Genomic DNA, 14,871 nt, shown 5'->3' on the forward strand with positions numbered 1-14,871 from the left:
TGACCTCATGATCCGCCCTTCTTAAGCATGGAATGAGATTTTCACTTAGAGCAGCTGTGAGGCAAAAATTTCAGAATAGAGGCCAAATATATTCAAGGAAAGTTGTCCTGATGTCCAAAAAGAAATCAAAATCACTTTTATCCCTAAGATAATTTTTAAATGAATGTTGGTAAGTGCTAAGAAGATGGTGTGAGGGAGCCTGGGCTGGGCGGGGGAGGCGGGGTGCCCGGGTGAAGCCCTCACTAGGAAGGTACCATTGGTGTGCAGACCAACCCACATGAGGCAGCTAGACTTCAGGTACCAGAAAGGAAAAAATAACAGGCAGAGGAAAGGGCAGAGCCAAAGGCACTGAGGCAGGAATGGCGTGTGCCTCTCAGGCCTGCTCAGCCACAGCAAGGAAGCAGGAAGGGCTGAGGTCAGAGAGGCAGGAGTGAGTCCCAGCGACCTCTGCAGGTCTCTGGAAGGACATGGTTCTTCCACACAGGAGGGCTTTGAGCACAAGAGTGACCTGATTTCACTGAGATGTTAACACTGCTCTAGCCGCAGTGTTCAGAACAGACTGAAGAGCAGCAGAGTGGAAGGAAGGAGAATGGGCAGGATGAGGCTGTTTGAATCAAGTCCAGAGTGGATGGGGCCTGAAGGAGGACAGGAGCAGTGCAGGTACTCATCCCAGATCCTGGGGGCCAGATTTGTTTGGGAATTCTGGATTTTTCAAGTTTTAGAAGGAAATACAGCACCTAAAGTAGTGAGAAATGAATCCCATACTGCTTATTTTGTGTTGCCTCCATCTAAAATCAAGGAGAAAGAGAGCAAATGAAATAGAAGAAAATAATCCTCTGCAATTTTTACTTTTCTAAAGTAAAACACATGTTCCTACTTTAAAGCACATTTTCCGTTTCTATCTGGTACATGTTGACACTTTCATCTTTGACAAAAATCCTTGGTAAGTCACAACAGCCTGGGTTTTCTCACTCATGCGTCCTCCCCCTCCTCATCTTTTTTGTTTCCTTTTTCTACTCTGGCAGGGAAGCACAGAGCAAGGAGGAAAAAAGGACAAGGAGGAAGAAGATTTGGCAAGAGACAAAGGGAGAACTGCTGCCATGCAGACAGAGAGGAAGCACTTGTTGACAGGGAGCGGGGTAGGCCAAGAATGAAGATTGGGAGGAAGGTAAGACAAACCCAGAAATGACTCTTCCGCTCTTAGCTCTGAGCTCTGAGGTCCCTTGTACTCCAGGCTTTGAGGACTAAAAAAGGATGGGGAAATGATTTAGAAATAGTCTGATTTTCCATGTTCTGAGTTGAATAAAGTGCCAGAGCCATGCCGGGTATCAGTTAGAATAGGAGAAATGGGGCTGGTTATGAGTCCACAAAGAACAGTGCAAGTTCATCCATCTGGCCTTTATGCTTAAAACGCAGGGTGGCCCCACATCTGCAGCCACCGTAAGTAACCTGTATGTCTCCAGGTTCGACGTAGTAAGAGGGGACTGTAGACTGGTGAGAAGCTTATAGAAAATATTCCTTCACCTCTGCCAGACCCTGCTGCTGCTCCAAACTGCCTTGCATCTCAGTTTTTCTTTCCCTTTTCCTTTCCCTTTCCTCTTTCTTCTTTATCTCTCCTTAAGTTCAAGAAGTCACTTAGGGTTGAGGTAAGATAAATAATGAAAAAGTGGGGAAAATACGAAGAAATGAATGTTGCCCCAGCTTAAGATATTTAAGAACAAAAATCCTAAATCAGGCAATACTATAAAAAATAAACAAATGTTAGATGCACAAAATGGAAAACGTATTGTCACTGAACAATAATTTTTTTTTTTTTTTTTTGAGACAGAGTTTCTCTCTTGTTGCCCAGGCTGGAGTGCAACGGCGCAATATCGGCTCACCACAACCTCCGCCTCCCGGGTTCAAGGGATTCTCCTGCCTCAGCCTCCCGAGTAGCTGGGATTACAGGCATGCGCCACCACACCCAGCTAATTTTGTATTTTTAGTACAGATGAAGTTTCCTCATGTTGGTCCGACTGGTCTCAAACTCCTGACCTCAGGTGATCCACCCGCCTTGGCCTCCCAAAGTGCTAGGATTACAGATGTGAGCCACTGTGCCTGGCCAACAATACATTTTTGTTGCCGGTAGGGTAAGCACACTAGTGGGGTTAGGGAGGGCTGAGCTTGTAGTGGCAGAGGCTGGGCAGTCAGATTCCTCTTACCTGATTTAAGTGCTAAGGAGGACAGATTTACTCTACACAGCAGTAGACTCCATCAGTATAAAATGTGGTGTGTATATTCTTAATATATATATAGTTTATCTGTTAATAAACTATATATATATTTACTGTGCTAATGTATTATTTATATTATAAATATCAGAAAAATAAAATGTAAAAGGATAGAATTCTAATGTTGTCTTCTTAAATACCCACATGGGACAACTATTGCTTTCCTTAATGAAATGACAAGAGGCATCTGGGGTAGGGAAGAAGAGATATATCCTAACAAAAAAATAAAGAAGTTCCTTAGACAAAAAGGTGGGAAAATGCTGAATTCACCAAGTTAAGTGGATGCATTCTTTGCCTCAGAACTTCTCACAGAGCCTTTTGTATGTACATTTCTAGAGGGAGTGAGTTCCGAGGTGTTCCCCACTCTTTTTAGGCTCCAGAATGCTCTTTCGAAGAAACATTTTGGGAAACCAGTTTCCCACAGAACACAGTGTGGGAAAAGCTGATCTAAACTCATTTTCTCCATCCACTTAGAGTGTGTGCTTCCCAGTGCTGTGTAGCTAAACTTCTGTCCAACTGATGGAAACTGTTTTGATAATGCAACCTCATAAGAGACTGAATCAGAACCACCCAGCAAAGTCACTTGCAGGTTCCTGGCCCTGAGAAACATATAAGACAATAAATGTTTGCTATTTTAAGCTGCTAGCTTCAGGAATAATTTGTTATACAGCAATAGGTAGCTAATACATCCCATAAATTTCATGCATGAATATATCTTAATGTCTTATCCTTTCTTTTTGACCAATGATTCATGTGGCATTTTTATTTCATTTTAAGCATTTAATTGTGAGGATTATAGTAGGAAATCCAATTCCCTCAGGTTATACTGTAAAAGATGAAAGCAGTTTCGGAAAGCTCCAAGTTTGAAAGCATATAATATCGGAGGCAGGAGGGTCGCCTAGGGCAGTCAGCAGGTAGGGAACATTTTCTACTATTACTTCTACTTTGGTAATTGTCTGCTTTCCATTCTCTTTGTTCTTGCCTCCTGGGACTCCTGAATAGTAGAATATTAATAACATCTCTCCTTCACATCTCTTAGCTCTTGCGAGCTGTGGTTTCATTCCAGTGAGCTTTCTATGTCAATGAACTCCAGTCTGTATTTCATGATTCAATGAACAAAGGTGGAAGGAAATGAGGTTCCACCTTGTTCAAGGGGGAAAAAAAAGCAACCTAAGTTGTGACATCACCAAATCCAAGAGAAGCAGCATCCAAAGAATATCTTCAAATTCATTGAGAGGACGAATCAGATAAAAATAAATAAAGAATTCCAGGATATGGCACAACAGTAACCATGTAGAGAAAAGCAGTTTTATAGGACAGGTAGAGAGGAAAAAATCGATCAAATAAAGACTGAAAAGTGAGGAAATGGAGACGCCTATTTTAGTAGACTTGCTGTGTAGGAAAGGAGAGGAATAAAATGGTTTTCTGAAAAGGTACATGACATCAAAAGGGAATCCAGAGTAGTTTTTTAAGATAGGGACTATTATTATGCCCTGTATGCTTATGAGGGTCATTCAAAAGAACTTGATAAATTAAAGATGCAGGAAAAAAGAGAAAATCATTATAAAAATGTTATCTGTAAGAAGGCCAGAATGGATGGGACCCTAAATAGTAGAGATATTTGCTTTTGATGCAAACAGCGACATCTCTAAAAAGATAATAGAAAAGAAGGTAAAGAATGTGAGCTAATATACAGGTAGGTTAGTGGATTTGGTGGCAGGAAGGTAAGACCTTCCGCTCTCAAGCAGACCTGTTATTTTTCTCCAAGTATGTTCAGCTGCTGCAAGGGTGGAAAAGGCAGAGTCAGATTTACACAGGGCTGGGGTTTTACCAGGAGAGTTCTACTGAGTGGGGAAGATAAAGGAAGTTTGCAACCACATGACTTTAGTGATGGGTAACAAATCAATGATCTTAACATGGGAGAAGAATTGTTGATTAGAGTGGACGTGCTACAGTAAATTAGACAGAAAGATAAAAATGCTTATCAGATCTAGCATGCTTGAAGCCAAGATGTCAAAGCTGTGCAATTACTGGTGACAATCCTTGGAAATTAGAAAGTCAAGGAACTGAGAGGCTCAGAGTGTTGTGTTGTTCAGCAAATGAATAGTAAAGTCTCCCAGAATGATGAGGAAACTGGTGAAGAGGAAGACTATGAACAAAGTGTGAAAGTCCTAAGTGATAAAGAGGTTTAAATCATGATGGGGGAAAAAAAAAAAAGAGGAGGAGTATCTATGGTATAGTCACACAACAAGAACTTCAACAGGGATTCATTTTTGATGGAGAAAGGAGTAGAAATTATTTGGATGCTGCCCTGGGCAACAAACAGGGCAGCTAAATCACTTCCTGCCAGCTTGTGATTGGTGGACTACGGGCTTCCTCGTGAGAGTGCAGAAAGGAATGGGTATCCTTGGCGGTTAGGTTGTTTTTAATCAGGGCCATAAGTTAAAGGAACAATCAGAGACCAACTTAAGTTCATAAAGGAGTTTGCTAAATAATGGACCATGAGTTCCAAAGGGCATGGTAGAAGCATTTCGAAGGGCAGAGAAGGCGGATAGGTTTATTAGTCCATTCTCACATTGCAATAAAAAAAATCTGAGACTGATTAATTTATAAGGAAAGAGGTTTAATTGGCTCATGGTTCTGCAGGTGAACAGGAAGCATAGCAGCTTCAGCTTCTGGGAAGGCCTCAGGAAGCTTCCAATCATGGCAGAAGGCAAAGGGGGTGCAAGACGTCTTACGTGGTAGGAGCAGGAGCAAGAAAGAGAAGGCGGAGGCGAAGGGGTGTTGCCACACGCTTTTAAACAACCAGATCTCATGAAAACTTGCTCACTATCATAAGAACAGTACCAAGGGGGGATGGTGCTAAACCATTCATGAGAAATCCACCCCCATGATCCAAACACCCCCCACAAGGCCCCACTTCCAACACTGGGGATTACAGTTCGACATGAGATTTGATGGGACACAGATCCAAACCACATCAGTAGGAGATTGATTCAAATTAAGGGATGAACTGAGCAGGGCAGGGAGGAGAATATGGGTAATAATAAAAGGCTGGGATGCTTAAACTATTAGAGATTAGAAGGCGGTAAAGAGGTATTGAAGATATTTTGGGATACATCCTGCTCATAAAGAATGGTGGGAAATCTAAGATATGGTCCAGACACTTTAGTTAGAAAACACGGTACAATGGGGCAATGGGGCAACTGCTCATTCCTAGAACAGGTGAAGGGTGGTAATGAAGCAAACAAAAGACAGGAATAAGCATTTGAACATTTGTTAGAACATGAAAAAACATACTCTATTAAAATGAAAATGAGCGTGCCTTTTCACTCAGCAAGTTTACGTTTTGATAGTAACTGCATTGCACACAAACTATGAGAACAACTTCAGTAGCCAACTTTTCTCATGAATGTATACACCAGTGAAGAGCTCAGTCCATTTACTTCCTATATTGCTTGTCTGACAAAATCCTCCCTTAAACATTGAGTGGTGAGATGGAGTTGAAATAGTTTTATCTCAAACACATATGTCAGCTACAGAATCCAGAATGTAACAAAAAAATAGAGTGTTAACAAGCATACACACCAAAAAAAATCTATGTGGTAAAAATGAATGGGAAAAGGAAACAGAAAATTAGATATAAGCATGGAATAATTAAATTATAGAGTTTTATTGTGAAAAACCACTTGATTGCCAATGTAATCCAATTGTTTGGTTCCATTATGTAATTTTATAGCATTCTCATGATTTATGAGATAAATAGCAGCAGCAATGGCAGCAAAAATAGAGTATTTCAGAAGTAATATCAGTAGAGCAGAAGTGACTCAGTTGAAAAAATATTGACAGTTATCACAAGGATAAACAGAGCAGTGACAACGAACATCAATTATTTTACAAGAAAAATTCTTCTACTGGCAGATAAAAATCTCTTAGTAACCACCGGCAAATGGGTTCTCAGCAATTTTCTTCTAAAGCACTTTCAGGACATTCATTAGAAACAGAAAGAATCAGAGGAAAAATCATAGATTGTCAAGGTAATAATATAAAGTTAAAGGACTTCTGTCAAGGTTCAGTCTATTGTTTTAAATAAATTCATTATGGCCTAGAATCCAACAACATAAACCTAAAATATCCTGTCTGCATTAATTTATTCTTTGAATGCAGTCTACATTGCTTTCAGGGGAAGACTACGGATCATTACCAACCTTGTCATCTTTCTCTTTACCAACCTTTTTGACTATGCATTTCTGAGGGACATGTACTGCTAATTAATATCGCAAAGAATAACTATGATAGATGCAGAAGTCACCCTGTAAAAACTCAGTTCATCACAGAAATTCATGAGGATTATGCAGTCAACAGAATAAACACTGCACACTGGATAACTTTATATTTGTATATAGGTTTATATACATATATACATACTATATGTGTATACATACACATACACTCACATGAAAGCACATATGCTGCTTGCTCTCCATATATTCTGAGGCAAACGTAAGGAATGCTGGAGGCAGTTTTAGGTCCAGAGTGAAGGTTAGGGATTTGTTAAAAGCCTGTGATGTGGAGGCTCTTCTACAATTTGTTTTTTAAAATGCATCCCTGGGCTTGTGCCAGGCCCTGTTTTCACAAAAACCTACTTCCAGGAGGGGTCCTGCTTCCAGGAGGGGACCTGCTTCCAAGATGGTTCCCTCCTGCACACAGCTCCCTGCCTGGATCTCCACTCAGCCTCATACCTGCAAGAAGGGCAAGAGGGCAAGAAGGAGAAAACCACAGCCAAGATGGAGAAGGTGTGCAAGCACTCAGGGGAGAAGGAAAATTCGAAGCTCTAATAACCCATTTCCAGGCACCAGATGTTAAAAAGACTCAGATTATAGAAACATCATGTTCCTCACCTTCACCAGGACTAAATGTGTCATTCTCTGCTCATCCTGAAAACAATGAATTGATCCTTTTTGGAGGTGAATATTTTAATAGCAAAAAAACTTGCTTACATAACCACCTCTATATCTACAATACCAGAAAGGACACCTGGATTAAAGTCAAAATTCCCAATTCACTTCTGGGGCACTGTGCTCTCCAGGCTGTGGTGGTGCATTGATGTGACAGACAGGTTATGAGTGTTTGCAAGGGAGCTTGCTTCTCCTGATGGACAGCAGTTCTACCATCACAAGGATCTCTGTGTCCTGTATCTGGCCACCAAAACCTGGGAGCTAGATGAATCAACAGGGCCTCGTTTTGATCACAGTGGACAGCAGACAGTAGCCTGGAAGACACAGCTAGTTCTTTTTGGTGGTTTTCACGAGAGTAATGTTTTAAACCCATTATTGAATTCTAGGATGGCATTATACAATTGTCTCAAAATCTATCAAGAATACATTTCTAGAGCCTTGGATTAATATTTGGGTGTGCATCTATTGGGCTGCAAATAATTACATAGACTTGAATTAATATAAATTCTGTTTACTCCTATTTTTTGTTTCCTACATATTTTCTTACATAGAATCAGGGATTCCTGAAACCACATAGTAAGGTATTGGCAAAAACCTAACCAAACAGATCATGAATATTTTATTGAATATAAAGGACTTTACGTTCTTGTTCATGTTTACGTTTACTTGCAATACATTTAGACTCACTTTTTCCCAGAAATTCATAGCTTAAATAGGTGGATTCTCTCATTAATTTCAAAAGAGAACAATTAGACCAGAGGGGTGTTAGTAGGGTCTGTGTATACAAAAGAGTAGTAAGCAGATGAAAAAGAAACAAGGAAGGTCTTCAAAATGTATAAGTGAAAAATATAAGTAAAGTCTCCAAAATGAAATAAGTGGAAAAAAAAAAAAAATCAAAGTGAGGAATGGTGTGTATAGTAGGCCACCTTTGCTGTAAAAAATGCAAATTGAACATGTTGTTTCTAAACTATATTTGGAAATGTAAATGGTCAAGAATAGTTAAGGCCAAGGCCTATGATAAAGCTAAAATAATTAAGAGAGATGTTGCTAGCACTAAAGTGGATAAATAGGTAAAAATGAGAATAACCATTTCAGTAAGTGGTGCTGGGTTAACCACAGGGAAAAAAATAACAAAACTTCATCCCACCAGATTGATAAAAAGTAAGTATGAAGGTAAGAAAACAATAAGAGAACACCCTCATATCCCTAAGATAAGCAAATATTTCTTAAAAGAACACAAAAATCACTAGCTATAAAGGAAAACAAACTGAGAAATTACTAAGCTCTATTATGATGAAGAACGTCTGTTCCTCAAAAGAAACCATTAAGGATAGAAAAGGCCAGCCACGGAATGGGAGAAAAATATATGCAATAAATATATCCAACAAAGGACTTTCAGGCCAAAAATATAAAGAACTCGTGCAAGTCAGTAAGACAAAGATCTAACAGTAACAATCGAAAATGAATAAAGGATTTTCTTCTTGTGAAGAACAGACACTTCACAAATTATACAAATAGCAATAAGCATGAAAAAACCTCATTAGTTATCAAACAAATACAAAGTAAAACCCCAATGTGATATACCATTACATAAGTACTATTATTGCTATAATAGAAAAGGCATTAAATATCAAATGTTAGGGAGAATGTGTAGCAAATGAAATTTTCATACTTTACTGGTGGGAGTGCAATTCTACTCCTAAGTATATACGCAAGAGAAATGCTTACATTTGTTCACCATATTGCAAGTATAAGAATGTTAAAAGAAGCACATCCTAAAATGGGTACCATTAATTATAGGTTAAAATTATTGTATATTCACATAAAGTCATACTATAAACCAATGAGAATGAGTGAACTATTGCTATACACAGCAGCATAAATAACTCAGGCAAATAATGTTCGGCAAAAGAAACTCGATAGAAACACATACTGTAAGATTCCATTCACCGAAAGTTTAAAAAATTGGTATACTAATGCTTGGTGTAAGAAGTCAACAGTGGCTTCTAAAAAGGCAGGGATGGGGGGATGGGGAGGTGGAGGGAGGACGGTTACAACAAGAAGCAAAGAGGGGGCTTCTGGGTTTTCTCATTTGCTTTTTAATGTTTTCTCATTTGCTTTTATGGGTCTGTTCATTTTGCAAAAATCCATTGAGCTATACACTTACTATTTGTGCATTTCTCTGTATGCCATTTTATATGTCAATTTAAAAGTTTAACAACAAAAAAAGGCAAAGGAATCAAATTGAAAGTGCCTTCACTGATCAAGAATGGGTCAATGAGAACATCAGAAAGGATAGGGTCAGCAATGTATTGAAATACATTAAATTTTTTAAAATCCAGGAATTTACACTCAAACTAGAAAAAAATTATTGTTTACCTTTGGAGATAGTTAAGACAGCAAGTTACTATTTAAAAAATCTGGTAAAATAAAAACAAATAATAAAGCCTTATCCTGCATTTCCTATGTGAATTACACTTAAGAGTAATCAAATAGTTGTTGTGAGAACATTTTCCTTAGTTGAAGAATTCCAGATAATAAATGTAAAGGAATAATAGAATTCAAAAGTTACCATTCTTCAACCTGTAACAAAATAATGGTATGTATCTGCTGATGCAATAAGAAGCAAATGGCATCACCTAAATGAGTCTGAAAACAATCAGCTCTCTGTCTCTAATGCCAGTTTATAGGAAATAGAGGGAATGGAAGAACACGGTAAATGAATCCCAAGGATGTAATCAGCCACATTTAGCATGTGGAAAATCAACCGGACAAATGACTTGTTTTTTTTAAAAAACCATAGGAGAACAGGTAAGAGGCCTGACTGTTATACATGGAAACTTAAAGAATATATCAATCAAATCAATTTGTGAACTTATTGGGATCTTCATTCAAAGAAACCAACTATAAAAGACATGTTTAGATAATCAAGAAAATTTAACATAGAAAGGATATTAGCTATCATTAAAGCATTATTGTTAATGTTTTGTAGCTCTGTGTTTTCAAAGTCATTATTTTTAAGAGATATTATTGAATTATTTGTGGGTGAAATAACGTGCTTGATATTTGCTTCAAAAAACTTCAGCAAAGGAAAGAGGCAGTGACACATGAAGCAGAATGACCCAATTGTTGATCATCATTGGTCCTCTGTGGGTCACATAATCACAGTGGCTCACTCGTGATTATGTTTAAAATAGACTTCATACATAAAAACTTACCCCGTCCTTAGCTTTCACCAGGAGATCATAGGTAGCAGGATCCCTTTCCCTGTCGATATCTTGAGAAACACAGATTCGCCCATCATGAGGGTCGATCCGGAATGCCTGAGGTGCTTCATAGCTCAGAAATCCATCATAAAGAGAATACTCAATAAAGCCATAGAGTCCTGAATCTGCATCAGAGGCTGTCACCTATGAGACAGGAGGGTGATCGGGAGGAAATAGAAATGCTAGCATTACTTTTCAGTTAGTCATGAATTATTGCAATAATTTTCACAACCACATGACCCCCATAGCTATTCACAAAGCCTAGGCTTTGGTTTTATATCTCTCTCCTCGCTTACCTTCTGTGATAATTCCCCCTTCACTTTTCTCCTTTCTTTGTGAGTTCTCCTTTTCAATATCTTTTGCCCACTCATATCTTTTCAGATGATCTATGAAAGTTTGAGGTCCTTAGGGCTCAGCCCTATGTTCTTTTGTCTTCTTATTTCATTCACTATACGTAACTAATCTCATCCAATCTCAAAGATTTAAGAATACCCATAGGATTAAGAACCTGACAGCCAAGCTGTTGATTCCCTCTCATACCTAGGCCTTCAAGTGATAGCCTTGATGCCCCCCACCTTTGAGAGCAGCAAGGGGAGGGCCAAGAAATCAAGACAGTAAATGCCACCATTACTAGTAACCCAATCCCAAGGACAGAATTCATGCTAGAATGTGAGAGTTGAGTCTCCCTGGCCAGCTTTCCTTCTGGGAGTAATGTCCCAGTCAGAGCCCTGCACAGTGGTATAGCATTTGGTCTGCAGGTGCCTGTAGGTACATGGGGAATGAAATCCAGCCCATGCTGTGCTCTCCAAAACAGGCACAAACACTGACATGCCCAGAGGAAAAGGCACCATCTTATTTTGCCATACGTACCACTTATGTTACCAGCAATCCTGTGCCTGATAGAAAAGATGAAGCAAGTAAAATTATAAAAGCACTTAACTTATTTATACTAACTGTGGGAGTATACAGTGAGAAATAAAACAGGCTCCATAGAACTCAAAAAATTCTCGAGCTCATAGGCTCATGATAGATAATGCTTTTAGTTTACAACCCAACTAACAGTAAGAGCAAACACCTACATAGCACTTATAACAAAAGCAGCACTTATAATAAAAAGAGAGGAAGAGAGGAAAGAGAAGGAAGGAAGGAAGAAAGGAAGGAAGGAAGGAGGGAGGGAGGGAGGAAGGATTCTATGCTATAGAACACGTACTCTTCTAAGAGCTTAAAATACATTACATACTTACAACCTACAGGTACTAATGTTCATTCTTCAGATCAGACAAGTCAGGCTCAGAGAGTTTATGTAACGGGCCAAAGGTCACATAAAGAATAAGTGTCAAAACTGAAATTCATATCCATACAATTGGCAGCAGAGGGCATGCTCTAATGACCATGATCTATGTGCTGCCTCCCAAATCTGACACCTTTCATATAATCCTTTATTCACAGAAAAATCAGACCCCAAATCTCTTGACCTTCCTCTGATGCAGAATGTGCTAGATTATGTGTAGCGCCATTCCAAGTAAATGTTTACCCCATGTATATGTTGTTTCTCACCATAATATCATTAACATGAAGGCAACTAGTAATGGTGCCTGTGCTCTTAAGTCTTAGCTGAACCTTTTATTCCATGTGATCAAATTCAACTGGGTTCCAGAAAGCAGAAATATAGAGAAAGTGATCACAATTGGAATAAAAGAGAATTAAGCAGATTAATTCAGAAAGTCCAACTTCCCATTAATGGACATCACAGAAAAAGAGAAGAGAAAACAGATAAAATGAAAAAAAAAAGGAACAAAGGAGCAGCTATTTCTTTTCCACAAAGACACATATGGGCGAGGTCCCCAAAGTCACTCTGACAGGGAAGGAGAGAGATGGAAGAGGCCTTCTGGCTTTTAACTTCTTCAGCCCAGAAGCCATGCTCAGCTCACATTCCACTGGGCAGAACTAGTTATGTGTTCCCAGCTTAGCTGCAAGGGAAGCTGAGAAAAGGAGAGGAGCATAAGGATATTTGGTGCATACAAATGGTCTCTGTCATACATATCATTTAGTGTAGAATATAAGAAGACAGGCACTTAAGATTATGTAGGTCTCCGAGTAGATGTAGTGAAACTCAAGCAAGTGGAAAGTTCTACCCAGAAATGGCTACCCAATACCATTAGGTTTAGTTTTAAAAAATAACTCTGGCTATCTTGCATATATTTGTAAGGCTTTTAGGAGGAAGGCAAAAATAAAAGACAATTTCATCACTTACAATATTTGTGCTCCTGTTATACTCATTTAACTCTGGACTGAAAGCAAAATAATCAGCTTTTCATCAATACAATATACATGCAGGAGCTACACTTTAATTACAGTACTTTCCAAATAAAGCCTCACCCTGATAATGTGTTCAACAAAGTTCTCCACAAACCTTCTCCTTCATCCTGTTCCATCTTGAGCATATAACTAGAATGTGACTTTTGGAGCTATTTTGCAGTAGTCTAGCTTAGTGGTTCTCAACCAGGGACAAATTTGCCCCCCAAGAAGACATTTAGTATGTCTAGAGACATTTTTGGTTGTCACAACTGGGGAAGGGTTTCTACTTTCATTTAACAGGTTAATTCGAGAGATACTGCTACAATGTATTATATAACATCCTACAACGCCTAAGATAGACTTCACAACAAAGAATTATCTGGCCTAAAATGTTAGTAGTGCCTAGACTGAGAACTCCTGGGCATGATGAAACTTCTACCAACTGGCACTGTTATTTTCCCGCTTTAATTGTCTATTTTTTGAACTGATGATACAGCCTTTAAATTTATCTTTTCTCTCATCTAACTCATATTCTGTAGCAAAATTATTCATCCTGTGCAACCATCTAACATATTTATAAGTTCTTCTCATCATGTCTTCTCATATTGTGATTCTTCTCATCAGTTGGGCTGAAGCAGGAAATCCACAAATTTCCCCACTACAAAGAACTAAACTCCAAATACATTTGGTCTATTCTATTCTGACAGCTGTTGATAATTTAGAAGCTTCAAATTCCTGAAGACACCAAATATATCTTCCAAAGCCATATGGTATTCTCAATAACTTCGCCTTCATTGAAAGACACATACAATGAACTTTTAAATTCTAAAATTCATTCTTAGCCTTTAATAGTACATATTAATAAGTAATTCAGCTTATATAAAACAAATTTCCTTATTTCCGCTTTCAAGACCTTTTTCTCATCTGGACTTTTGGCAAAGCAAAATGTAAGGACACAAAAGTAGGGTAAGAGTATTGATGTCAATTTATGTTAGCAATTCATATTCTGAGTTTCAGAATCATAACATAAGAATGTTTTTCTCCCTGTTTTGACCAAAACACCTAAAAATATTGACCTAGTATTCTCAACAACATGTCCCACCTATTGGGTCTTGAATGCCTGGAATTAATATTGGGTCTTGAATGGCTAGAAATAATTTGACATCTTTCTAAGATTTATATTTTCCAAAATCCATTGACTGACGCATAAAACTTAGGCAAATTGAATAATAGCACATGGAAATGGCTTTGTCAAAGCTTCAAGAGGAAATCTTGCTTAGTTAATAAGCTCCGTGGGTCCTTTCTCCAGAGATGGTTGTTTAAATTGAGGCAAGAGACACCTGGCCAATTCTATTATTGCAATCTTATGATGCTGATTGAGCATCAAGAGGATATCTCAGGAGGATTTTTATCCCTATATCTACTTACTGAGCCACATTACAGCACTCTCAATAACATTCTTGTGTTCTTCATCTCAATCTCAATTTACCTATTTTAGACAGAGATGAATCTGATACTTTTTACTGTAAACTTCTTCCAACTCAGAATTGTTCTCCCTGAGTCTGATCTTTCACAAGTTTGATGGAAACATTATAAAAATGCAAAATATCAATATATTATTAAAATCCCCCTGATTCCATTATTAGTTTTCTGAGATTTAAACAATTTTTATCAGACAAGGATGCACACTCTCACTACTCTTATTCAACATAGTACTGGAAGTCCTAGCCAGAGCAATCGGGCAAGAGAAATAAAGAAAAGGCATCCAAATAGGAAAAGAAGCCAATCTCTCTCTCTTTACTGACAATATAATTCTATACCTAGAGAATTCATAAGACTCTGCCAAAAGGCTCCTGGAACTGATAAACAACTTCAGTAAAGTTTCAGGATACAAAATCAATATACAAAAATCAGTAACATTCTTATACAGCAATAATGTTCAAGCTGAGAGCCAAATCAAGAACACAATCCCATTTACAATAGCCACCAAGAAATAAAATAACTAGGAATAAATCTAACCAAGGAAGTAAAGGATCTCTACAAGAAGAACTACAAAACACTGCTGAAAGAAATCATAGA

The 14,871-nt window shown here is 38.3% G+C and overlaps 1 protein-coding gene across 1 annotated transcript in view; it reads right to left on the reverse strand.

Moving 5' to 3' along the window:
- Nucleotides 1-14,871, reverse strand: part of LOC105532349 (protocadherin-23-like) — a 151,535-nt gene that overhangs the window by 128,579 nt on the left and 8,085 nt on the right. The window contains 2 exon segments of the mRNA XM_011970529.1: nucleotides 7,172-7,207; nucleotides 10,447-10,638. Coding sequence (XP_011825919.1) covers nucleotides 7,172-7,207; nucleotides 10,447-10,638 — 228 coding nt within the window.

Source organism: Mandrillus leucophaeus, unplaced genomic scaffold, assembly GCF_000951045.1.
Source record: "Mandrillus leucophaeus isolate KB7577 unplaced genomic scaffold, Mleu.le_1.0 Scaffold95, whole genome shotgun sequence".
Lineage (NCBI taxonomy): Eukaryota > Metazoa > Chordata > Mammalia > Primates > Cercopithecidae > Mandrillus > Mandrillus leucophaeus.